This window comes from Drosophila suzukii, chromosome 3 (assembly GCF_043229965.1).
Source record: "Drosophila suzukii chromosome 3, CBGP_Dsuzu_IsoJpt1.0, whole genome shotgun sequence".
Lineage (NCBI taxonomy): Eukaryota > Metazoa > Arthropoda > Insecta > Diptera > Drosophilidae > Drosophila > Drosophila suzukii.
Genome location: NC_092082.1, coordinates 10,445,162 through 10,470,963, shown reverse-complemented (window position 1 = coordinate 10,470,963; position 25,802 = coordinate 10,445,162). Strand labels below are relative to the sequence as shown.

The 25,802-nt window shown below is 40.1% G+C and overlaps 1 protein-coding gene across 5 annotated transcripts; it reads right to left on the bottom strand.

Annotated features, from left to right (window-relative positions):
* Positions 1 to 157: 157 nt before the first annotated feature.
* On the bottom strand, positions 158 to 25,716 carry LOC108012866 (translational regulator orb2). Of its 5 annotated transcripts, none has more exons than XM_017078344.4 (12): positions 25,333 to 25,714; positions 20,801 to 20,903; positions 19,796 to 20,205; positions 18,685 to 18,746; positions 3,274 to 4,809; positions 3,002 to 3,209; positions 2,659 to 2,940; positions 2,400 to 2,597; positions 2,237 to 2,317; positions 1,962 to 2,150; positions 1,519 to 1,904; positions 158 to 1,412 (listed from the first exon to the last, which is right to left on the bottom strand). In XM_017078344.4, exons 2-12 carry the CDS (start codon positions 20,823 to 20,825, stop codon positions 986 to 988), a joined length of 3,804 nt encoding a protein of 1,267 aa, XP_016933833.2. In that variant the 5' UTR covers positions 20,826 to 20,903; positions 25,333 to 25,714; the 3' UTR covers positions 158 to 985. The 5 variants fall into 5 exon arrangements, with proteins under 5 accessions (XP_016933833.2, XP_016933834.2, XP_016933835.2 ...); XM_017078345.4 differs by lacking the exon at positions 25,333 to 25,714 and adding an exon at positions 24,483 to 24,894; XM_017078346.4 differs by lacking the exon at positions 2,237 to 2,317.
* Between the last annotated feature and the right edge of the window lie 86 nt (positions 25,717 to 25,802).

Sequence of the window (25,802 nt, the reverse complement as noted above, 5' to 3'; positions counted from 1 at the left end):
TAAGACAGCTTTTCCGGTTTTTGTAGCAGCGAGCTTTGTATGGTACTCATAAGTCTGCCAGGGAAAATCTGTTAATAGCCCATGTTAACAGAATGTTAAGAAAAGCTTTAAAGCTCAAGACTGTATGGCGCCAACTTTGAATATAATAAAAACTCAATTTTGTGCTAGCAATTTGCTATCTTTTATTTATGAAAAACATTTAAATATATATTTATATGTATATTATGCAGCTAAAATGATTTACTTAGTTGTGTAGCCTGGAAAACAACCGTGTAAATGATATTTCTTAGTTGTTGTATAAATTGGAACCCAAGGGAATAGTTTGTTCTTATTTGGCAAAATATACGGATCCATTTCCGTTCGCTCACGTTTTAGTAGCGTATTTTGAATAGTTGAGACGATTTAAGTACATATGTTTGATGGTTGACGATCGATGAGAAGACGGTATATCGCAAATAAAATTCGACTTTCTTATTTAAAACTCACACGCATTCTAAGACTATGCTACTGGGAATATATAAATATATATAGGTGTGTATATTGTAGTTGTTCGTATAGAATAGTGGATAAGTTGCAGAGCTATATGCCTGTATTATGCTATTGGAATACTTGTCGTGAAGACCTCACAGAGCGGCTGTTGCAGCATATTCAATATGCTATTTCCTTCTTTATAGACTTCCTTGATATAAGTGTAAATTATTGTAGCTAAGATTGGGATTGTTTTGAAGTGTAAACAGAATGTGATGAAAATAAGCGTTTCGTAACTTGTCATTTGGAATCGGTCGTCCCTTTACTCATCACTATTAGCGGTTAAGTATTTGAAATCGGAACTGGAGATCGCAGATCTAAGCTAAGCTTGAAGATTATCTCAAAACTAAAAAAAAATTAATGTTTAAAATCTCGCTCACACTTTGTGTTAAATTCATCGGATATAAAATGTATCTCATTCCTTGATTCCCTGCCTGTTCCATTATAATTTTGGTATTTAGTTGGTTGCACTCGCTTGCTCCTCATCGAAGTTGGGATTGCTGAGGAATGGTATCGAGAAGTCTACCATATTCGGATAGACCAGAAACTTATTGACAGCCTCGCACAGCTTGCTCTCGATGACATTGGTCACAATGGACCAGTCGACGGATTTGTCGCCCACTTGGGGCTTGGTGGATATCCAGAGGCGTGGCGGCCCACGGAAGCTAACCCATACCCGATCGGAGGGTGGCGGTGGTACATTCAGGGTTCCACGGGCCACCAAACCCTTGAGATCTACGCGCAGAGTGATATTCGCGTTCATGTTCTCCATGGCCCGTTGCACATACGGCAATTCGGTGGCATATTGAAATAGATTGGAGGCGGCTATACGATCGACAATCTTGAAAATTCGCCGCGCATTGCCGGGAGAATTCTGGAAGAATCTGAAGGGATACAAATAAAATAAGTTAGTCGGAAATAAATTACTAAAAAATCCTACATTGTTTCGAGAGATTAATAGAGGATTTCTCAGATAGACTCTATACTCACTCTGTGCCGGCTGGATTCTCTTGGGCATTACCCGGCGGTGGGCTCTCGGATTCAGTGGAGGAACCACCCGAGCTCTCGGCATCGCTGTCGTAAATGACATTCTCCGAATTTGCATCCGAATGGTTGCGCAAATCCTGTGTTTGCTCTGCCGCCATCGAGGTGGTGGGCACGTTTTCTGTGCTCATCGGTGACTTCGTCTTGCTGCGTATGCGCAACAAATTGAGTTTGGTGGTCACGGTTATGTGGGCCAATCCCTCGTAGGTCACATCCGCATCCACCCACAGGCCGCGCTCGTCCAGCATCGGCTGGGAGACGCGATGACAGAGTAATGGGGACTGACCCATGAAGATATTTGTGATGATAACCTCCTCCATGAAACTGGGAAGCTGTAACAGAAGTGTGGTTACCGATAGTTAGTTGAATTCACTAAAACAAGGACTCACCTTAATAGAGTTGAGTTTCTTCTGTAAAACCTCTTTAATCTTCTCGTGCAGCATGTCATCGTGTAGCCAGCTATAAAGACAACGGCCCATGAGGACATTGGCCCACACAATACTGCCGGATGGACCCAGAAATAGCGACTGGTCAATTCCCTTCCATAGCTCATCTTCCTGACGTTTGGCACGACGAGACTGTAAGTAGGTTAAATCTTAACTTTCTGCTCACTCAACTGAGATCTCGAAAATAATACGACACTAATAAAACCATAAAAACATACTTTTCTTTGGCGACGATCAATTGAACTCATTGTTCCGACAGAACTTCGGGTAACGGGAATATTTTTCTGGCTACAAGCCTTCTACCAAAAGCCAATAAGAAATAACAAATAATAAATGAAAACCAAAAGTCTACAAATGAAGAGGAGTTACCCCGAGGCATACCTGGTAAACGGCCATGAAACGGACATAATCCGGCGAATTCCTGGCCACATTGGCACTCATGATCATGCCATCGAAGGTATCCTCCTTGGGGGTCTCACACAAATCCTCTTCGGTCACATGCTCGAATTGACCATCAGGCGTTTGCTGATCAGTTTCATCATTTGCCTTGCCGGTAGACATTTCATCTTCAGTCTGCCACTGTAAAAAGTAACAAGTGATTTGAGTAAGTTCTTTGATTTTAAAAGGTATTACGCCTCACCTTTAGAGCCCCCGTTCCACTCTTAGTCAACCCAGAGACCAGGTGCAGAGCTTGTCTGGCGGCTGCCGCCTGAAGATCAGTATCCTCCACGAATCGGGCCATGGGCACCTGGAGATCTTGTTCGTGGACCATGCCCTTACTGGCGGCTGTGAAGCGGCGATACCAGTCCTCCTTTTCCCGGTCACATCTGGAGAAGAGCAGCAGACGCACCTCATCGCCGCAGGGCACGGTGATATCGTTGAGCTCCTTGTCCGGATTCACTGTGTTTCGCAGCTGCTGTAACTGTGGGTAAGGAAAGGGTTAAAGATTTCTGGGCATTAGTATACCTTTGGATTAAACTCACATCTGCCTGCATCACTGTGCCAGCAAAGTCCACTAGCTTCTCCTCCTCCCCTCCAGGTGGAGTGGTTCCTGATGAGGAGGCAGGCTTGGCTTCCTTGGCATCCTGCTTGACCGTTTGATCCGATTGGCTTTCCACCGAACTTTGCTCTTCAGGTACATCCCTGGTGCTCTTGATGATCAGTTGAATGGGATACTTGCGATTAAAGAAACTGAAAATACATAAGAGATATCATAAGAATCCTTAATGACATTGTGTTAAACTCAAGGACCCACCGCTTGTTGGCCAGGCCTAAAGGTAGCAGCTCTATGCGGCAGTCTCTGAGATCATAGGAGCGATGATCCGTGAACAGGATCTTGTGACGATCGATGGGTGGCTCGTTCCACATGCGTCGCTTGGGAATCCTGGCGTTCGTGCCCGACATCTTGAGGATGCATCCGTCCAGTCGTACATAAACCGCTCTCGTGAGGCTAAAAGAAAACGTATTGGGATCGTAGCTATTTAGCTCGTTCATCCAGCCCGCGTATGTCTTAATGGTCTTGTGTTCCTCGACAGCAGGAATTTCGCAGATGGGCATGACCTTGTAATTGGGAATGGCAAAGGCCACTCGTTCCGGGTGCGTGGTCAACAGGAAGTCCTCGAGCAGCACGCGCAGATGGCCGCCACAACAGTCCATCACGGTGAAGAACAAGAGGGTGGCGAAGACACCTCGCAGAAAGTCGGGCACAGGGAGAATCATCAAAAGAATCAAGAAGAGGGAAAGCAGCACTGGCATGGCGAATGTCGTGGCTCCCTGATGTTTCTCCCGCCACTGGGAAATACTGAGCCCGCTCAGGCCGGAGAAGAGGCTGTGCCTGCTCCGGGAGTCACCTGTCGAACTCTGGGATTCCTTTCCAACCAGTGAGCTGCCAAATGCCAGTGAACTGACGCCAGGTGCCACCGGAAGCGATAGACCGGCTCGTGACTCGGCATCAGCGCCGGCATCGGCTTCATCTTCCGCCCGTTTCTCAGCCGGTTCCTTGTTGGAATCGCTCTGCAAGGCAGTTGAAGGAATCATATCCTCGAGGACCTCCACGCCCGATTCGATCTCCACATCCTTCCGAGCCAGGAGGATGCCCCGCTTCTTCACCTTGCCACTCACGATAGCAATCTCCGCCTGCTGGCTGGTGGAGGGCTCACTGCCCGCCTCCACCACTTGACGTCGACGTAGAAATCCTGTTCGCACCGATGTTGGTGGCACTGTGGCTCCACTGGGACTAAGATCCTTCTTGTTCATGGCGGGTGCCGCTTGTTGCTTGGACTTCACCTTGGATCTGATGTGGGCCAGGCCGCGACGCAGGCGGGATCGCTCTGAGTGACCGCCTGTGGCTCCAGTTGCTCCAATATCGGCACTACCCAAACTGATGCTGTCGTGCTGCAGAAGTTCCGCCTCCACGTCCGAATCGGAGTTTTGCTTATGCTCCTGGTCCAGGGGAAGCTCCTCGCTGATGGATGTGTTGAAGGTTAGACACTCGGTGTCCGAATCGGGATCGTTGCTCCAGCCGGTTGATGGTGGGTCGGCCACTATAATTGGTATGGGTGCCGTTGGGGGCAGTTTGGAGGACTTGATCTCCTCGATGGTTTGGGAAACCTTGCCCTTGATCAGCCGCCAGGTGCCACCGCCACTGCTGCTGTCGCCAGCGGTCCCAGCCCCTCCCACGGAGCCACCACCGCCTCCTCCTGCTCCTCCGCTTCCTGCGCTGGCAGCCGACAATGCAGATATGAGACTGGGACCGCTGGAGGTGGGCGAGACACCTTCAATGCTGCCAGATCTGAAATTTTGAGATTTTAGTTATTAATTTATTATGTACTCGAGATTCCATTGTTTGTCGTGTCAATTTTGATTACCCAAACTGAGTTAGGCGAGTGAGTCATTTTCCCAAAAAGTATGCTACGAATTTATGTAAAATTAGAAATCCCCTTCGGAACTTTGTCCGTGCTTAAGAAACAGTTTTTAACTGTGGTCTGAGTGGTTAAAAGTTTGACCCTCGTTAAAAAGAAATGTTTTAATGTTGAAGAAATCGGTCACAAACTCAAAGAGGTGTCCCACATCTAAATCGGGATCCAATAACTCAAATTATGGAATCTATAAGAGCAGTTTTGGGTTCCCACAGTTTTAGAGAATTCAACTATAAACTCGTAGAGGTATCACACGTCCAAATTGGGATCCAACAAGTGGAGTTATGGAATTAAGAAGTGCAGTTTTGGGTTCTTACTCTGAAAGCCATAGGAATTACGGAAAAGCATTAATTTAAATGTGGATTATTAGAGAATTCAACCACAAATTCATAGAGATATCCCACGTCAAAATCGGATTCAGATTACTCGAGTTGTAGAATCTAGAAGTGCAGTTTTGGGTCCCCATTCTGACAGCCATTGGAATTACGGAAAAATCGAACATGAAAATGGGCTAAAATTTGGACCCTCGTTCAAAATAATAATTTGAATGTGGATTATTCAACCACAAATTCATAGAGGTATCTCACGTCGAGATCGGAATAAAATTACTCAAGTTATAGAATCTAGAAGGGCAGTTTTGGGTTCCCATTCTGACAGCCATTGGAATTTCGGAAAAATCGAACATGAAAATGGGTTAAAATTTTGACCCTCGCTAAAAATAATAATTTGAATTTGGGTTACTAGAAAATTCGACTACAAATTCATAGAGGTATCTCACGTCGAGATCGGAATAAAATTACTCAAGTTATGGAATCTAGAAGTGCAGTTTTGGGTACCTAATCTGACAGCCATTGGAATTACGGAAAAATCGAACATGAAAATGGGCTAAAATTTGGACCCTCGTTCAAAATAATAATTTGAATGTGGATTATTAGAGAATTCGATTACAAATTCATAGAGGTATCCCACGTCGAAATCGGAATGAAATTACTCGAGATATGGAATCTAGAAATGCAGTTTTGGGTCCCCATTCTGACAGCCATTGGAATTACGGAAAAGTCGAACATGAAAATGGGCTAAAATTTAGACCCTCGTTAAAAATAATAATTTGAATGTGGATTATTAGAGAATTCAACCACAAATTCATAGAGGTATCCCACGTCGAAATCGGATTAAAATTACTCAAGTTACGGAATCTAGAAGTGCAGTTTTGGGTACCCATTCTGACAGCCATTGGAATTACGGAAAAATCGAACATGAAAATGGGCTAAAATTTAGACCCTCGTTAAAAATAATAATTTGAATGTGGATTATTAGAGAATTCGACTACAAATTCATAGAGGTATCCCACGTCGAAATCGGAATCAAATTACTCGAGTTATGGAATCTAAAAACGCAGTTTTGGGTCCCCATTTTGTCAGCCATTGGAATTACGGAAAAATCGAACATGAAAATGGGCTAAAATTTAGACCTTCGTTAAAAATAATAATTTGAATGTGGATTATTAGAGAATTCAACCACAAATTCATAGAGGTATCCCACGTCGATATCGGAATCAAGTTACTCGAGTTATGGAGTCTAAAAGTGCAGTTTTGGGTACCCATTCTGACAGCCATTGGAATTTCGGAAAAATCGAACATGAAAATGGGCTAAAATTTAGACCCTCGTTAAAAATAATAATTTGAATGTGGATTATTAGAGAATTCAACTACAAATTCATAGAGGTATCCCACGTTGAAATCGGAATCGAATTACTCGAGTTATGAAATCTAGAAATGCAGTTTTGGGTTCCCATTCTGACAGCCATTGGAATTTCGGAAAAATCGAACATGAAAATGGGTTAAAATTTGGACCCTCGTTAAAGATAATAATTTGAATGTGGATTTTTAGAGAATTCAACTACAAATTCATAGAGGTATCCCACGTTGAAATCGGAATCAAATTACTCGAGATATGGAGTCTAGAAATGCAGTTTTGGGTCCTCTTTCTGACAGCCATTGGAATTACGGAGAAATCGAACATGAAAATGGGTCAAAATTTGGACCCTCGTTAAAGATAATAATTTGAATGTGGATTATTACAGAATTCAACTACAAATTCATAGAGGTATCCCACGTTGAAATCGGAATCAAATTACTCAAGTTATGGAGTCTAGAAGTGCAGTTTTGGGTCCCCTTTCTGACAGCCATTGGAATTACGGAAAAATCGAACATGAAAATGGGCTAAAATTTAGACCCTCGTTAAAAATAATAATTTGAATGTGGATTATTAGAGAATTCAACCACGAATTCATGGAGGTATCCCACGTCGAATTCGGAATCAAATTACTCGAGTTACGGAATCTAGAAGTGCAGCTTTGGGTTGCCATAGGAATTACAAAAAAATTGAACATGAAAATGGGTTAAAATTTTGACCTCGTTAAAAAGAAAACTTGAATGTAGAATAGTACACAGAAATTATAAATAATTATTTGTATTTTAGATGTTATTGTAATATTAACATTTAAATAATAATGTTAATAGTTTATCAACTCTCCCTTACCCAAATATTAATAATAATAAATAAAAATGCTTGTTGTGTATTATTCCAGAAAAAGTATTTTATTTATTTGAATGAAGATATATGTTTTTTGCCATTTATGTTTTATTTACTTGTTTCATAACCTGCATTTTTGCCTCAGTGACTGAGAGTGTGTGTATGTTGGGTGTTTTGTGTAGTTCCAATTTGATTTTGTCGAATATAAACGCCGAGTCTCGAATTTTCGTTCAGTGTAATGCTTTGGGCTCTTTAGAAAACGACTTTGGTTTTAAATATATTTTGTGTATAATATAATCCTATATATGTATATTTCCCTCAATACGGGATTACATATTTGTTATTCATATTAATTTATTTTATATTTGACTTGCTGGAATTAGGGTTTGGTTTTGTTTATTTCGTTATCCATGTTTGTTTTCCTTTGACATATTGCATTGAAGTACTGCTGATATTTTGTTTTGCTATTACAGTTTCAATTTTTGGAGATTTTTTATTATTTTGGGGAGAACTTTGCGTATGTGTCTAATATATATTTAGTTTTGGTATTTCGTCATTGACTTTTATTTCTATTTATTTTATTTATTACATACGTTTAATCTATGGTCTGTTTTGGTTTTCGTAACATTTTTGTTTAAACATTTTTCCTGGTAATTTAATTGAAAACGCTTCAACATCTGGAGCAAAAACACGCATGGAAATCGAAACGGTTTACAATTATTATGTTTAATCAGTTTTATCCCTTCAGATTGATTTTTCGGGCTTTAGAAAACTACAAATATTTTTCTTGATTTTTATTTTTTTTTTCAACTTTAATTTTGTAAAAATTAAAAAATTACGTTTATTGAAAATGACTATAAAATATGGAATATTTCGCTAGTTTCTTGTTTTTATACGCTTCATACAGATTACGTGTCATATATATATTTATTTGATTCACTATATAGTTTTCATTTCTGCCAACTGGTTTTCCGGTTTACTATTTATATTATTTTTCAGTTATATTTTCACTTGTATAATGCTAAAAAATTATATGCCTTTGCTTGGTTTGTTTTGGTTTTTTTTTTCTGAATATTTTGCTAAAAGGAATTCATTAGTAAGGGCGCTCAATTTCAGTTTATTCGAAGTACTAAATAGTATATATACATATATATAGACGTAAGTATATGTATAGGCGTATATGTCACTCTGTATTTAGCGCACACGACCAAAGATAAATTAAAATGGAAGTGCGGGTGCCTAACACTCGCTTTACAGGCTACAATTTTTCAGTATCAATTTGATGTTTTATAAAATTCATTAATTATGTTTAAAAGGTACCGAATGTTGTTTTTAATATTCATTAATAACCTTGTCTTTTGCTGATTTTATTCTATTTTTCACGATGATCTAAGCTTCGATCCAATTAGCGTAAAATTGAAATTGATTTCACATTGTTCCGGAGCTCAAGGGGTTGAGGCTAAAAAATTTTCTATTTAAAACGCGTTTGGTTTACTTTCTTTCGCTAGCTACAAAACCATACACTGTACAAAAATTGTGCTATGAAAATACTCAAAAAATAATCAAATTTCTCTCTCCACTTTATCAGTTAGGCGTCCAACCCGAAACGAAGAGTATTTTCCACCTTAGTTGCAAATTTTACTTTATCAGAGTTTTCACTAGCAAAATCAAAATGCGACTTATATTTTTGCATAATGCACTACGCAGGGTTCTGTATTTCTCTATTTGTTTTTTTATCCGTCATTAGCAATTGTTTGAAGCATTTATCTGGGGTTTTCAAAAATATTCCCTTATTTAGGTTTTAATTTTATTGAATTGTACTACGTGTAAATTTCATATAATTATGCAATTGTTTTTATTTTTTTGGTTGGTATAAAAAACACATATTGACCAATTTGCTGCTTGGATGCTCAGTTAACATATTTAAGTATGTAATAAGTTCGAATTTCAATACTTTCCTTTTCAGAGTCATTCTTATCGTATTTAATTGTATGTACTAACAGTTGTGTTTTTTATTATTTCTTGTTATATTTTGTGGTTCAGCTAAGTTAAAAGTTTTACTTATTTACAATGTTATAAAAAAGTACATACAAGATATATATAAAAATAAATAAAACACAATTTACGTTATGTCCGTTTATTAATTTCAAAAACGTTTTTTTCATCATTTTCCTTTTTTGTTGTATAAAGTGTATATATCAAATATTGTTTTTGTTTTGTCATATTTTATTAAAAATATGTATATGTATAAAAAGAATAAACAAAGTATAAAAATGTCTCAACGGAGTTGGTTTTTTTAAAACTACCAGGAAACTACTAGCAACTACAAAAGATACAAAAATATATTTAAGAATTAGGCATACAAATTTTCATTGTCATAATCGGTATAACAACAGGATCCATATAAAAATCAACATAAACATTTATCTATAACAAGATTCTCTATAAAACTAAAATTGTCAATCCGACTTCTATCCGTAATTCAAGCTCAGAAGCAGGATAAAAATTAAATGTCTCTGCTTAATTGTTTTCGCTTTTTGGAATACTCGGGGAACAAAATAAAACAATATAAACAAAATGGATTGCTTATAGATATAAATATTATATAGCACGCTACACAAGATTCCAGATTTCTACGCCGTTAGCAGCAAAAACATTGAGCGGTTTGCCGTAGAGTTTTCGTCTCTATCAACTTTTTTTGGTATAGTAAAATATTTGTTTGATAAGTTACTTCTTTTATAGCACATTTAAAGTTTTTTTTTAACATTTTCATCGAGTTTTTGTTAAACAGGTAAAGTATAAAGTATATGTTATATAAAAGTATAAAAATCTATAAAATATTAAATTTTACTACATTTAAAAAACACCATCATTACGCACAGTTATCGATAGCCATTGACCGATTGCCGTTTACCGCTAACCGATTACCGTTTCCGTTTCGTGTTTGCTTTGTAACAGATTTTGCCTTTTTAAAGACTAGCATTTAATTACTTTGAAAGTTTTAGAACAACGCGTTTGCTTACATATTTGCACAAATTGTTTAACACTACGTAGAGCAGGCTGCTGTATTTGATATAATATTTAATTGGGCTTGTTGGTTTTCGTTTTGTGTAGATTCTTTCGCTTTTAATACACGTTATTTCGGTAAGTATTTAAAAATAAAAAACTTTAAAACGAAAACAAACGAACGCTTCAAGTCCTCTAATTAATTTGTTTTGCAGTTTTAAAAATATATATGTAGTATATATATATGATACATATCCATTAGTTCATTGTAATATAAAAATTCTAGAAAAATTGCTATAAACTTGTTTTTTTCTTTTTGAAAGTGCCACGCGATCAACTTGAGTTACAACATTGCATGACTTGAATTTCGTTTTGCTTTTTTTGGTTGTCTTGTAAAGAAAGCGCGAGCAAAAATTTGCTAATAGATTTGACTATCTTTTAATAATATATCATAGAAGTCCAATGCGACTTGGCCATTCACGTTTTTGGTTTATCAATTTAAATTAGATCTTTAGTACTTTTGTTGGTAGTATAGAAAAAATATCGTATTGTTTGCATGCACCGTAGCAAATTTTGTGTCGTCCCTTAACGCGTATAATTTACAAAATTGTTTTGCTCGTTTTACATTTTGATAATTTTCTTCGTAAGTATTGCCCTAAGTCTAGATATTCTTCCATTTGATTTTTGTATGTTAGGATTCAGGGGAGAGCACCGAACGCGAACTTCAAGCCCCGTTCGCATGTCAAAAAATGCATGCCAATTAGTTGAAGGTTGGGGGTTCATTGGGGATCGGTAATATTTGACTACTTTGTGGTAATACGATTGCAATTATCTTGTATACTTTATGTTTGTACAGATACATATCTTTTTTAAGTTGTTTACATATTTGGTATTTAATAATACGCTTGAATCGTTTACGAAATAGTATTGCACATAAGTTGTATATATTTAAATTTCCATTAGATGTTTTAGCATGTCTATTTATCTTCGCATTTTTGGTTTTCTCATTTTGTCTTTAGTTATTTGGACTAAACTATCTTCTGAATAATCATAAGAGTAATAAAAAAAAGTTTTTACAAAAGTCTCTATATAAAAAGTTGTCTAATACAAGTATTCATAGTGTTAATAGATGTATGTCGAATATAAAAATTGTTTTTACATTACAGATTTTCATTAATATATACGTTTCATTATATCTTCGGGAGATAAGCCCTCTATCCCTTAGCTAGCAACAGGCCGTAAATTAAATAACGAAAAACAATTGGTAAATAAATAAGGCAAAATATGACTTTTAACACGTTTGCAGTGGAAAATCATAAATAAATCATAATACTGAACACAAGCAATTTGACTGTTTCTCTAGTTTTTAATTATTATTATTTATATATATTTTTTTATTATTATTTTCTGTGAAGCCAAATGGCAACAAATGCAAACAAACTTTCAGTGTAAATGTGGTGTGGTTTGTGTACGTACGTGTGTGTGAGAGTCGACTAGATTAAAATTAAAAATGAGCCGTCAATATTAGGAAAGAAAAAACCTTTCGCAGAGTGTGGGGATTTAACTATCTGATTAGTGTAAATTAACATCGATTTATCGCTTTAACTAGTTTCCAATCGTAAGCATTACACTAACGAAGGCATGTGAAAATCGTAGGAAAGCCACCTCTTGGCAGGACTTGTAAGGAGTTTGCAAACGTATTTTTTATGAGTGTATCGAGTGTATGGTTTCGTGTAGTATGTATACAAGCTTTTTACGATTTTCACATACCTAAATGAAGTGTATTGAATTAGCAAGAATTAGCAGCGTGTTGGGAGAACAATCGCATATATTGGACAAAGAATATATACGATTTCTCCGCATAACAGTATCTGGAATTGTTTAAGGCCCATACTAACTATCGTTTAATGGAACAAAAAATATATGGATTATCAATAGTTGCGTTTCTTGAGCCACATTATGAACTGTATATAGATATGATATGATTAACTGATCTCTCACCGAGATAGTATGAAATTGCTCGCTTAAAAATGTCTGACATTCCGCATATTGTCTTTTTGAAAGTCTTTCGTATGAATTTTACAAATTGATCTAATTAGGGAGGGGGGGTTAATACAAAAACCGATGTATTTTTGATTTTGTCACAATTTAGGAACTTAAGGACAGCCCCTGCCCACTCGAGCAAAAAGCCTTTCGAGAGAGGGATAGCAGCTCACTGATAATTTTAGGACTAGCCTCGATTGGCATACAAGATGGCTCCTAAGTTAGCTAGTTAAAAAAAAAATTGTTTAAGGGGGAATAATTCTAGGCCCTTTGCGAGGATTTTGGCTGACTACGAGGAGATAAATGTTCCTCCATGTTCATTTCTTTCGATGGTGGTATTTTTATGAGATTATATGGCAACTTTGGATTCCCCCTTAACAAACAAAAAACTGTTATAAAAATAAAGTACAAAAAATACTGTGCAGGCATCGAACTCAAAAACAAAACTAAAATTTCGTACAAATATAGAACTAGAAGAGCAAAACAATAAACTGATTGCCGAATATAAATAAGGACTAAAACTATGTTGCTTTCTGAGGGCTTTCGTTTCTCGATTCTAGACTCTGGCGGCTGTTCAAGGGGACACCTTCATCCAGCCCCATATGCTATATGCTTGCACCTTGCCTATTTGGGTTTTGGGGATTGATTTCCCCACCCCCCGGGGCAATTGTCTTTTGTGTGTGTGGTGTGTGTGTGTGTTTGTGGGTTGTCTCTAATGATAATTTACTAGATTCTCCTCCGTCGATCCGCTGCTGCTTCTCCGCCGGCGGCTCCAACTGCTTCTCCAACTGCTCCTCCCGATCCTCCTGCCTCCGTGATGATTCTGGGCACTGCCAGCGCTGCGTTCAACAACCGGTGTCGTTGCTCCCTCTGTTGGCGTCTCTCGTCGTGCAGCGCGGCCTACCAGCGCCGCCGTTAACACCAGCGAAAGGGCACCGCACGCGGCCGGTCGGCGCCCTCCTTGACCAGCGGCTTGTGGTACTCCCGTCCGGGCCGCGAATGGATCACGGCCCAGCAGTGCTCGCAATAGTACTGCAGACAGGTCACATTCGCGCAGAAGAACGGGGCGAATTTGCCCCCGCAACGCTGACCCTCGCACTCATCGCACATCTGATCGTCCAGAACATAGGGCTTCACCTCCACCCGCTTGTCAATGTCGCCATGCTGCAGCTGCACAAATCTGGCCGAGATGGCCGCAATGTAGCTCTGCTGATTCGAGAAGGCCACACGGCCAGCACCCTTGGGATACTTAAGCTCCGGATCGGTGTCAATCCCGGCATAGCACACGCCGCCATACAATCTATCCATGATCATGGCCAGCTCGAAAGCCTTCAGCGGACGTGGGACTCCGCCCACGAACACCGTCTTGCGCGGATCCAGCGACATGGTGGCATCCAGAACATAATCTGCATCGGCCAGACGCCAAGGACGAATCTGCACAGCCTTATCCTTGATCGTTGGCGAGGATACACACAAATAAAGCTTGTCCTCATCGGTGATGCATGAGTCAATCAACTGCTGCACGCTGCTCTCGTCCTGGAACAGCAGGAAGGCATAGCCCTTGGGCGGGAAATACGACTTGGACTCCGCCTTGTGTGGCCAATCAACGACCAGTGGCCCGAAGCGGCGGAACGAGGTGGTGATCTCGTCCTCATCGATGTCTGGTGGCAGGCCACCAACGAATACCTTTCGGGAGAAGCGGGCCGTGCCATCGCCGACATTTCCTCCATTCCCGCCCTGGATTGGTGAATGCGGCGAGTGGGGCGAGAGACGCGACGGTGAGCCCATTTTGAGGGCATTCAAGTAGACGGATGGATCATTTCCGCTGGCTGCAATGGCCATGGCATCCGCTTCGCTCAAATGCTTTGGACCGCCCATCACACGCATCCTGTCCTGCAACAGGGACATGCTGTTGCCGCCATCGCCTCCGCCATTACCACCGTTTCCGCCCAGCGACATGTTGCGCATATACTCGCTTAGTGAGTTGTCCATGCCGCCGTGGTGCATCTGCCCATTGGAGGCCATCATGTTGCCATAGCTGTTGCTTCCCAAATAGGGGGCATCTCCGCCGCCGGTTGCTCCTGCCGAGACCATGCCACCGGGTCCTCCTCCACCAACACCACCACCGTTTCCAATCGACAGCGTGGGTATGTTCATGTGACCACCACTGCCCATGCCATCCATGTGCGGATTGCCATAGAGAGCTGTCGGGGAATTGCCCTTGATGGGGAAGGATATGCTGCGACGGTATTTGGGCGACACGCCCGACATCTGGGGAGGAATGGGCGAGATGCCGCCGCTGCTGCAGCCCGCCTGGGAGCCGTTGTACGGTGATCCTCCTCCGCCCGGCGACGAGGGGCTATGTGATCCACCGCCCTCCCGAAGCTGCTGCTGCTGCTGATGATGATGATGGTGCAGGGCACTCAGATTCGGCGAAAGTTGCTGCTGCAGCTGTTGATGTTGCTGCTGGTGTTGCTGGTGCTGTTGATGCTGCTGCTGCTGCTGATGTTGCTGCTGCTGATTATGCTGTTGATGTTGCTGCTGTTGCTGCTGCTGCTGCTGCTGGTGGAGCTGGGGCGGCTTGTTGAGATTGAGATTCGGCAGGCCGCCGCAACTGCAGGAAGAAGGGACAACAAGATGAAGAGGCTTTTACAACATTGGCAATTTTTAGTGGATGATTGTGATATTCTGATTTATTCAGGTCTGTATATATTTTTTGCATTATGAAAAAGGAGCAATTTGTTCAAGGATTTGCTTCGGATTCGGTTTAAGTCTAGGTACATAATGCAATTAGTTTGGTGTACGCTTAACCCATTGCCGCCCGGCGATCGAAAATGATAAGTATTGCAAACAAAACATTTGAAAAACTAATAAATTATTTTGCGGGATATGTGAAATCGTTGTGAAAACTTACATAAAATTAACAAATTTGTTATACATTATCACCGAGAACACTCACATTCACACACGAAAATTTTGAGAGAACGTTTAGACGAAATGTGAACTAGAAATGAATTCAATTTATGTGACCCGGCGACAGATCAGCAATACTACATTACATTATTCAACAAGCCTACTTTACGTACTAAACGAGAATTTTTCCATGACAGAAAACTCTGAAGTAATGCGTTTGAAAGGCCTAACGAATTCAATTTTAACATTTTCAGCGTACAAGTAACGAGTATAAAAATATGAACTTCTTTTTTTTGGTTCCAAAAAGCTGTGTTATTTATAGAAAAAAGATATTACTCCCTAATATTTTTATAATAATATACTCTCTAGCTAGTATCCTCATTTCAAGTTTGAAAATTCCCGAACCCTCCGAACTAGCTAAATCTTTTCAGATCCTAAATTGCTCCTTTTTAATTAAACTTTATATGCTCGACGTTTCTTTTGGTATTATATGTTATATATATCATTTTCTCGATATTTGTTGTTGTTGTTGGCGGTTGTGGTGTAGGATTGCTGTTGCTGTGGTAAATGGTGTGGGTGGCATTTGGTGGTGGTGGTGGTGGTGGTGTTGGAACGAGTATTGTTTTTGGTGGTTTATTTTTTTGTGGTGGCTTGGTTCTTTGGCGACACATCCAATTAAAATGAAAATTTCAAGTTACGCTGGCGCTTTTTGTGGTTTATTTTTGTTTTGGCGAAGGTTTAGCTTTTTATCTTTTGGAAGAGGCGCAGTTATAAAGGCACAGCAGTTGAGTATATATATTTTGTGGATTAGTTAGTTCGGTTTAAGCACTGTGCCCGCGAACGATCGAGAGCTTTATGTATGTATCCTTTAAATATTTTGATGATTTTCATTACGAAAGGGAAAATCCAACACTTTTTTTTTCATAGCACAACAAAATTTTCGGGGCAGTCAAAAGTATGCCCACAAAAAACAAACGAAAACCGTAAGGGATATCTTTTTTTCAAGAAATCAAATAAAGAAATAAATCAAATAAAAAAAGTCGCGCGGCACAGTGGGCGGCAAGGGGTTAATACACATGTATGCTAATAGAAAACTAAACTAGTTCGAATGTGTGTATCAATTCGTTACGTTTATGTTTGTTGTTGCTGTTGCTGCTGCTGTTGGCCAATATTTGTGTATGTGAGTGTTGTTGCTTTCGACACGTTCATGCTAATTGATTGGACCAAATGCAGTGCATGCCCAACTGTAAGGCCACCGAGACATGAAATTGCATGGAAATTTTTAATTTAAAACGTCGCCGACGAGACAACTTGCGTTACTGGGGGGATGGGGATTACTTGAGGGGTTGGGAAAATGCAGTGGGCGATGTAGTGGGTGGTTTAGGGTGGCTCCTACAGCCCGATGTTGCTGCTGTGTCTTGATGTTGCTGCTGTGGCAGATGATGTTGCCGCCGCTGCTGCTGCTGCTGCTGCTTCTGATGATGATGAAATGTGTGTATAACAAACATGTAGAAACGTGTACAAGTGTAAATAGATAAAAAAAAAAAAAACAGCAACATGAAAGGGTGGGTGGTTTGGTGAGGTGGGTGGGTGGTTAGCTGAGTGGTGGTGGCAGTCTGGAAACCAAATGATAAGGGCACGCGTAACAAGAGCAACAACATCATCGGCACAAGGGGCAGGCGAGATGATAACGACACCGAGGCAGTGTTGAAAAATGCAATTATAAAATGCAATTAGCCCTCGGAAACTTAATTAAAAAGGCAAACGGAAATGAATACAGAGTGCTGCGAAAACGAAAACGAGGCGACACAAAATAGTCAAGACTGATTGATGGCCAAATTGAAAAGCGGACAGGCAAATGCTCTTTAAGACCCCCATATACATAGTATAGTACTACCGACGTGTATGCATACGATATCAGCTCACGAAAATCAATAAAGCGAATCAGGCGCAATGACGTCAAATGGGGGGATGGGTGGGTATGTGGCAATAGCAATAGCAATAGCTTCTTCTCAGGTAGCAAAATCCCAGCTAGACTTGCTTTTTTAATATTTAAAACCTGAGAGAGAAAAACCGGGGGTGGGGGGAAAAAGCCGCAAATGGCAATGGAGAGCAGACAAATAACAAAACTTGAGCGGAACGTGGTGCTGCTCGGTGATGTTGATGTCCCGGTTGACGACAAACCCAAACCACCCACCCACCTCCTTGTAACCCACCTACACCCACCACCCACTTGGCCAGACGGGGCGGCACTTGAGCTGAAAGTTGCAGACGGGCATAGGCTATATACATACATATATATGTTGCATGTTGCAAGGCAGCATAAACAAAGCACCCACCACCGCCGCTGATTCAGATCCTTTAGCTAGTGCACTCCACAGATGCTCCAAACAGCAACAACAACAGCATGAAATGCAGTTGGTGACAAAAGCAACAAATGCAACAAAAGCGTAGACCGTCGGACGGGCAAGTTTACGGCCATTGGCAGGCGGCTGCAGCCGGAGTGCATTAAAAATGCACAAGTGGCGCAGGATATACGTATGCAAATATACATATAAACAAAATCAAAGTCACAAAACTGCAGCCAAGTAATTTGTTGTAGGGTCAACGGTCAACGAACCCCTGGCCAGAAAAAAATTGGAACTTTAATTTTTCAAGGGAAATGAACTTCAGGGTTGAAAAATAGTCCTATTAGTGAGACACTTTTATTTTAAAGATTGTACAGAACTAAAAAGATCTTTAAAATCAGATCATACTGCACAGCAGATGACGAAAACTATTAAATCATTTCAGAAACTAAGTGTGATCTTTTGAAACGGAGCTCTTAACTCACAGCTATAGGAGATCATAACCGCTAAGTATTTTAATTCCCTTCTGGATCTCAGAGCCATATATCTTTCTGAAAAAGTTCTTAGTGGGAAGACCCTTATAAGTAAAGCACCCCGAAGAATGGCTCGTGGAACAATTCAAGCTCAGCTTTCAAGGCGAACATGAAGCTTAAGTGAGTCACAATACAAATGGGTTGAATGCATGAATTTCCGATGGGTTGTGTGGGTTTAACTATGCTTATATATCGTATGTGGGGTATGTTTTAACTGGCATGACGCATATGTAGCAACAACAACAACAACAATTATGTTACAACTTCATTTTTCAACTACACACTCACTGTTAGTGTACACACACACACATCATTCCCCCAGGAAAGTGTGCCTAAATTTACAAAGTAATGTATACAATTTGGCACTCACCTTTTGCGATTGAAAAAGCCACCGGCTTGCATAAAATTATTGCGCAGAGTTACTTCGTCGTTCTGTGATCATCACCATTATAAAAGTCATTATAGTAGCAGTCGTCGTCATTGGTTGAAAAGATGAAAAGAGAAGAACATTTTGCAATAGTGAGTAATAGTGCCAAATGTGTTTTGCAATCGCCAGCGGCACATCTGTTGCAAATTTTGGCAAGTGTTCTGTGTTTGCGGCAACGGTCACATACTTTATGCCGCCCCGATCCACCGAAATAGCCACAATTTGAATGACAAACACACACGCGACGATCGCTGGCATCCGAAACCCAAATCGGGTTGCTAAAAAGTGAAACTACACAGAAATCAAAAGATAAGTGTTCCACTAATTTGGCCAGGCGAATGCTAATTGGCGACCGACCAACCCAACAACCCACCGATTCACCGACGATCAGCGAACGAATGCGGCGCGTTCTGTACAATTTATGTTTAATTGCGACGAAAATGAATCATAATTTGTGGCGGTCTGTTTCGATAAAAGATAAGAGGCGGGAAGGCGCGGAGGAAGGGAAAGTAAACAATGTATCGAGTTCACTGCCAAGCGTACTAGATTACGATGTATTCTAAATGGGTTGTAGCGTGACAAGAAAGTTAGTTAAAAAATCCCGAGCAAATGCAAAACAAATTCCGAGGTTATACCAAAAAATCCAAACTAAATACATCCTAAGATATTCGCTTTATAATTATGTATACCTGTTATAAAAATGGTATTTAATACAAAATGTTTTTACTATGCTTTAAATCTTTTCTAACTAGTTTTAAAGGCGTAATAATTCAAGTAACCGTAAATAATTAGCTAACTTCATGACAAAGACTTAAGATATTTTTAGATATGACTAAAAAAAATAGATGTAAGAAGGGAAGTCACAGAAATCTGTTAAGGTTTTGGAAAAAATCGATCGGCATTTCGTAGCCCCAAATTGAATTAGTTCTATTGAGACGGTATAAAGTAAAGTAAAAGCAAATATAATTAAAAAATATCCCAAAAACAAGGCTTTTAAAGCTAGTTTCTGATACTTTGTGCCATCTTGTTAAAGACTTTTAGTCCCAGAACTTACGCCGAAGAGGGAGGCGGATCCGCCCTGCATCTGGGGCTGCGAGGGGCTGCTGGAGAGGGAGTCGCAGGCGCCCACGACCAGACCGGTGTTGAGTCCCAGGCCGTTGTTCTTCATCCCCAGGAGATTCGAGGTGGGCGAGGCATCGCCGCCGCCACTCGCTCCGCCACTTGGACTGTGCTTGTTGTGATGGAAGGACTGCAGGATGTCGTCCAGGGACTCCTCGTTGGCATTAAATCGCACCGTGATGGGGGTGCTGCTGCTCAGGCCAGGTGGCGATTTTGGGGCACCGGAGAGAATGCCTCCAGCCGCATTTCCCGACGATGTGGGCGATGTGGCTGCGGATGCGGACGCGGATGTCGAGCCGGACAGGTTGCTGTTGCTGCCGCTAGCACTGCTGGTGGCACTGTTGCCTGTGAAAGAGAAAATACGGGTTTAGATGCCATCAATCAAAGAAAATTCGATACAACGAGTCTTGGGAATTTTAAGCACTTTGAATCTGGCTAAAGTTCGAAAAATCTTTTAATTCTTTTAAAGTTTCTATTTTTAACAAATCCATAACAGATTGTCATACAATTTGTTATATTTTATATTTCTCTATATTTAATATCTATCGTATAAATCTTAGTATACCTAGTATATTTAATTAAATTTAATCTTTTTAAGTGTGGATTAAATTATAATGGATTTTTTAATCAGACTTTAAAAAAAGTTACGGGTTGTTATCATCTTTAACATTTCTTATCAAGTTCAAAATGTTATGACATTAAGACATATTCATTTAAAAACTACTTTAAAATAATAAGCATTTTCAATAATATCACATTGATACAAAAAAAGATTACTTGGACTTGAAGAACATGAAACATGATAACGAGAGGATTCAAAACTGACATTGATGCAATCATCTCAGTTCAGAAACATGACTGTAAGACACAAAGGGATTTCCATTTTTCCATTTGGGTATGGGACTTCCGTGATGATTCGATTCCCAGTGCGGACACTTACCCTTTGGTAACTTGAGCGAGTCCATGGTGCCCGCACCAACGCTTTCTACGGCTGCACTTGGGCGGCTCCGCTGCGCCTCAGTTCCGCTGCTGCCCTAGATGCCCTGCTCGGAGAAGGTGAAAATTGGAGCATGTGGGAAATGGAATTGCCATCGAAATCCGAGTGTCCAAAACATCAATCAGCGGGGCACATGAAAAGATAGTGAAAGGCGAAAAGTTAGATGGGTATATGTATACATTGGTAGTGATGGGCAGACAACAGGAGATATGTTGATCATATTTTGGCTTGAACACTTGCTGTTTTCGAAATGTCAACGTCATGCGTTCGTTAAAGAAACGAGCCCCTCCTTCACTTCCCCACCCCCATAGGCCCCCTTCCCTTGGCCAACACAGCACTAGACCCGCACGTAATTGCGTTTAAAAATAAATAAATCGTACGGGGAAAAGCGAAAAAGCAACAGTGGCAACAACAACAAAGCACCAGCGGCAATAGCTATTTGACATTAATTTTTATTTTCCTATTTTTAAAACCCTTAATACATTTTTGCCGCTGACCGTTTGGCCGATTGTCGCCAGCTCATCAGATAATTATTTCACGACATGTGTTTTAGCCGAAAATTCTATCATTTAATGTTTAAAGTAAAATGTAGTTCGAAATTGCAGATTTAATATTAAAGAAGTTTCAATGAGCTTTTAAAAAAACTAGGTCAAAGGAGCAATTAAAAGTGAATATAACTAATATAAGGGTCAAAGTCAAGGCCTTTTAAAGCACCTAAATTTAGCGTAAGGCATTAATATTAAATGATAGATATACAAAAAATAAAGTTTATATTAAGTTTGAGCCCCAAATAAGTTAAATTCAAAATGAGTTCTAGCGATAAGTAAGTGACGGTTTGCAAAGAGGCCATTGGTAATTGCGTTTCGATACGACGGAGCTATTTTTATGGCCAACTACAAATTCACTATCTATTCACGTTCCCCTTATATCGGGCTAACAACGAAAAGGCCACGATAAAATGGGTCACAAAATGTGCAGTGCGTGTTGTGGGAACGACAACATCAAAAGGAAAAAAAAAAGAAAACAATGGAACCGAACAGCAATCAATCATATTATTGATAAAAAGAAACTTGGCAAGCGACGGCACAAAAATAACAAACAAACAAGTGCTGTTCTAAACTTTTGCTTTTCGTATTTTCAGCATGAGTAATAAATGTGTGTAGATATGGCCTGATAATGGGGTAGTGAGTTCTAAATTTGTAGCGCTATTCAAGTGAAAACCCGCCGGTGGGGGATTACAATTGATCGCTTTTCCAATTACAAAAGCCACCCCCGGGGGCAAACGATTTTCAGAGCCCGCTGTTCCCGATGTCGGTCAAATATGCTACCCATTTTGCATACAATGTATAAGGTATACATACACTGGACGAAATTCGATTCACTTTTATTATACAGACTTCATATATTTACATTTTCTGTAGAAAACGTAGAAATACATTAGATGTCAAACTTATAAATTAAAATACAGGGATTTCTGATATGATCATAAAAAAACTGATCCAGGAAAAAACCTCTAGAGAGAGAATGAGATACTGGCACTTAGTAAAATGTTGCATACCTCAAGGGTGTTATAAACCCTTAGAAAACACTTTCAGAAGAGTGTAGCCTATATTAGTGTATTGTAACATTCTTGACAGTTGCCAAAATATTTGGTAAATGGTTTGGTATCTTGAAATAAGTAATTTCAAACAAGAACATATAGCAAAACACTCTACTTTTTTATACAATTTTATGTTAAGATTATTAGATAGAACAACTATTCAAATTTCTTCTGTGTACAAAAATATCCAATTTCTAAAGCTTTTCGTCCGTCCCTGGACACGCACTTCATTTTGGGCTGAGCGACCGGAAAACGTCTATTGTTCGGAAAAAAGGGGGGAGGCTGGTGGGCATGGGGCTCTTAATTAGTTAAATGCAGAGACAACGAAAACGTTGTGCCAATGAAATGGCTCACTCGGGCATGAAAAAGCCGACCGCAGGTGCCCCTCACTTTTCCAGTACCAACGGCCAGCAGCCCCTGTGGCAAAAGGAAAATAAAACGGGCATAATCAATACATAATTTTGCCCTACAAACGAGACGAGAGCGACCCCCAAAAAACAGCCGAAGAAGAAACGACGACGACAACGCGTAGCAATAACAAAAACAACAAAGACAGTAACGCCCCCATGGAGCACACACACACACAAACACACAACCCCGCACACACTACTAAACACTCACTCACACATAGACGAACACACGCACACTTGAAAAGTAAACAAGTGTAATGTGCCGCCAAAAGCACAGACTGCTTGGCTCAGCCTCAAAAGGGCGGAGAATCAGGGATGGGGCCTTTTAGGGGTATATTCGGGGGCTTCCCAGTCACGAGAGGCACGAAAGGATAATTACGGGACATTTCTGGTATTTCAGAAATAAGGATAACTCACAGACCATTTATAGAACGAAATAAACATTTTTAACCTCAATCATTATAAAAGTAAAACCTTTTATGGAAAACTTTTCGATAAGTCCCTTTTGGTTAAAAATAGAGCAATTAACTCTCACCACAAAATTATTATAACTTAAATTCTAGTATCTGATAGTCGTAGTCCTTGGTGTTTTTCACATATCAGAAGAATAATTTTCCTCGGAACGATGATAATTTAGAATTTCTTAATTTAAGTTGATCAAACTCGGTTATATTCAAAATATTTTGTTGTATTATATTATACCACTATACTTTTAATAGGAGCATCTATATTGTAAAAGTCTTCAAGATCATTTTAAAATAAGATAATAATTATAATTATATAATTATATAATTATATATAATTATATATATATATAATTATAATATAATAATTATGTTCAAATTTTTAAAGTGTCAGAAAAAATTAAACCTGTTCTAAATGTATCTAAATAATGTCGGTAGCTGTGAATATAAAAAGCAACATCTTGCTGGGTGCTAATGCTTTAAAGAGTGTCGAGAAAACCCATTAAAAAACTACCCCTGATTGTGGCCAAGTGTTAAGTTAAAAACCAGTTATGATACCTGCCACCCCCAAAATCCTAGACTTTGTTTACCAACTCGAGAACTCAGAAGCCGAGAAAAGTTGGAGAGCAGCTCATCGCTAAACGAGATGCAATTGTATCTTTTTATCTTTATCTTTCGAGTGTGTGGGCAAACAAATTTGGTTAGAAAAACTCTTGGCAAATGAAGTTTTGTTTTTGTTTGTTATGCTGCTGCTGTTTCTATTATTCTTCGTTTTTCGCCCCAACCCCCATTATACGTTTTTTTTATGCTTTGTGTGCACTTCTATTATCACGTCTGCAATTAGAGCCAAAGTAACTGGGCCAAGTTGCAGCTTTCAGCCAGCTTTTCTCGCGCTCGCTTCACGGGGTTGGAGATTTTTTAGGGGTTTATTGCGGCGTTTGCTTTGCTCCACCGATTCGTTGCCGTATTTGCCAGTTGCCCCAGTTCCAATTGGTTACGTACACACTCTCGCACACACACTCGCACACCACTCACATAATATACACACGCGCTAACGGTAGATAATGCCAGCCCTGGATGAAAACTGGGGCAAATAAGTCAGAATTTTAAATAGGATTTTTGACAGGTGCACTGCAAAACGGAAAACTAACCTTTTTCTGCGTTTTTTCTATTTTCTTGTCGAAATGCCGAGAGCAGGCGCACGAAGGTGGAAAACACGACGAAAACTTTCAGGTGCAAGTTTTTCACTGCGCCAGTGTGTGCGTGTTACATTTCCGGGGGTGCACACTCACACAAACACACACGAGCACAGCCTGTGACGTAGGAAAATTCCTTTGCACTCGGTTCTCCACTTCCGCTTAACGGTAAACTCTCTCTTAACACAGCACTTATGAGGCGTTTGCACTGGCCATTTGGTAAGAAAACGGATAATAACTATTTACACTAAACGATTTATGCTGAAACTCTTGTAAAAAATAGACGGGGGCCCTCGCGTGATTTTTGCTTTTCCTGATTTTCCCGAGCTGCGGTCCCTTCCGCTCGTCAGCAACGACTGTGATACTAAAAGTTTTCACTGCTGTCCGCTTTTCCGCGAAGCTGAGCTGCCGTTCGCCTACTTTTCCCGACGACGCACGACGAAAAATCAATCATTCTCGCTTGTTTTGCTTTCGTGCGGTGTTTCGTGCTGTGTGCTTTTCCGCCCCCTTTTTCCCACCCCTTACAACAACAGCTGCTCTGGACGCTGCGCAGTGTTGCCATGTAATCCCCGCCAATCGATATATCGATAACTTTACATGTCACTCGTAATTAGCTAGGAAAATAAATAATGCCCTCGAAATGCTGTAACAATTAAGTTAAGCGCTGCGATTAAGCGTAATTAAGAATGGCAGGGCATTACATAAAGCGATTTGCCATGTGGCAACGCCACAGCTGTTTCTTAAAAGAGAAACAGCACAAAAAACACCAACACACAAGCGAATTACATAAATCTGCATTACTTACAATAACAAAACAGCTCCAACGATCCACTTGGTTATTTGTTTATCTCCGCGTTCTTTTGACACCTGCACACACACCACCACGCACGGACGCACACTCACCGACACTCGCGCTGCGAATTTGTTATTGTCTTTTGTTGTCCTCTTTGCGTTGCGTTTCGTTATTTGGCCAAAAGTTTTCAGTTAAATTACACACAAAAACACGGTCTTAGAAAATGCGAACCCACAAAATATACGCGGACACTTGCTCGTTTATTATATATACTTTACAAAAATATGTTCATTTTTTTTCGTTATTTTTTTTTCGTGTGGCATATTTTCTACAAATTTTTCTACCGAGAGAACGAAAGCTAATCAGATTCTCGGACGAGACTCAGAATTTCATCGAAATTCGTCGCCTGCTGCGCGGCGGAGCTTATTATTTGGAAAGTGGATCGACAGCGGGATACCCTTCACAAAATAAGGTGGATTGGA

What these genes read in the sequence shown, in the direction of transcription:
- LOC108012866 (XM_017078344.4), bottom strand. Translation starts at nt 20,825, where the DNA reads ATGGACTCGCTCAAGTTACCAAAGG. An exon ending in CTCGCTCAAGTTACCAAAGG is followed by an intron (nt 20,206 to 20,800) that starts GTAAGTGTCCGC and finishes TCTCTTTCACAG; the next exon opens with GCAACAGTGCCACCAGCAGT. An exon ending in AGAAACTCAACTCTATTAAG is followed by an intron (nt 1,905 to 1,961) that starts GTGAGTCCTTGT and finishes CTTCTGTTACAG; the next exon opens with CTTCCCAGTTTCATGGAGGA.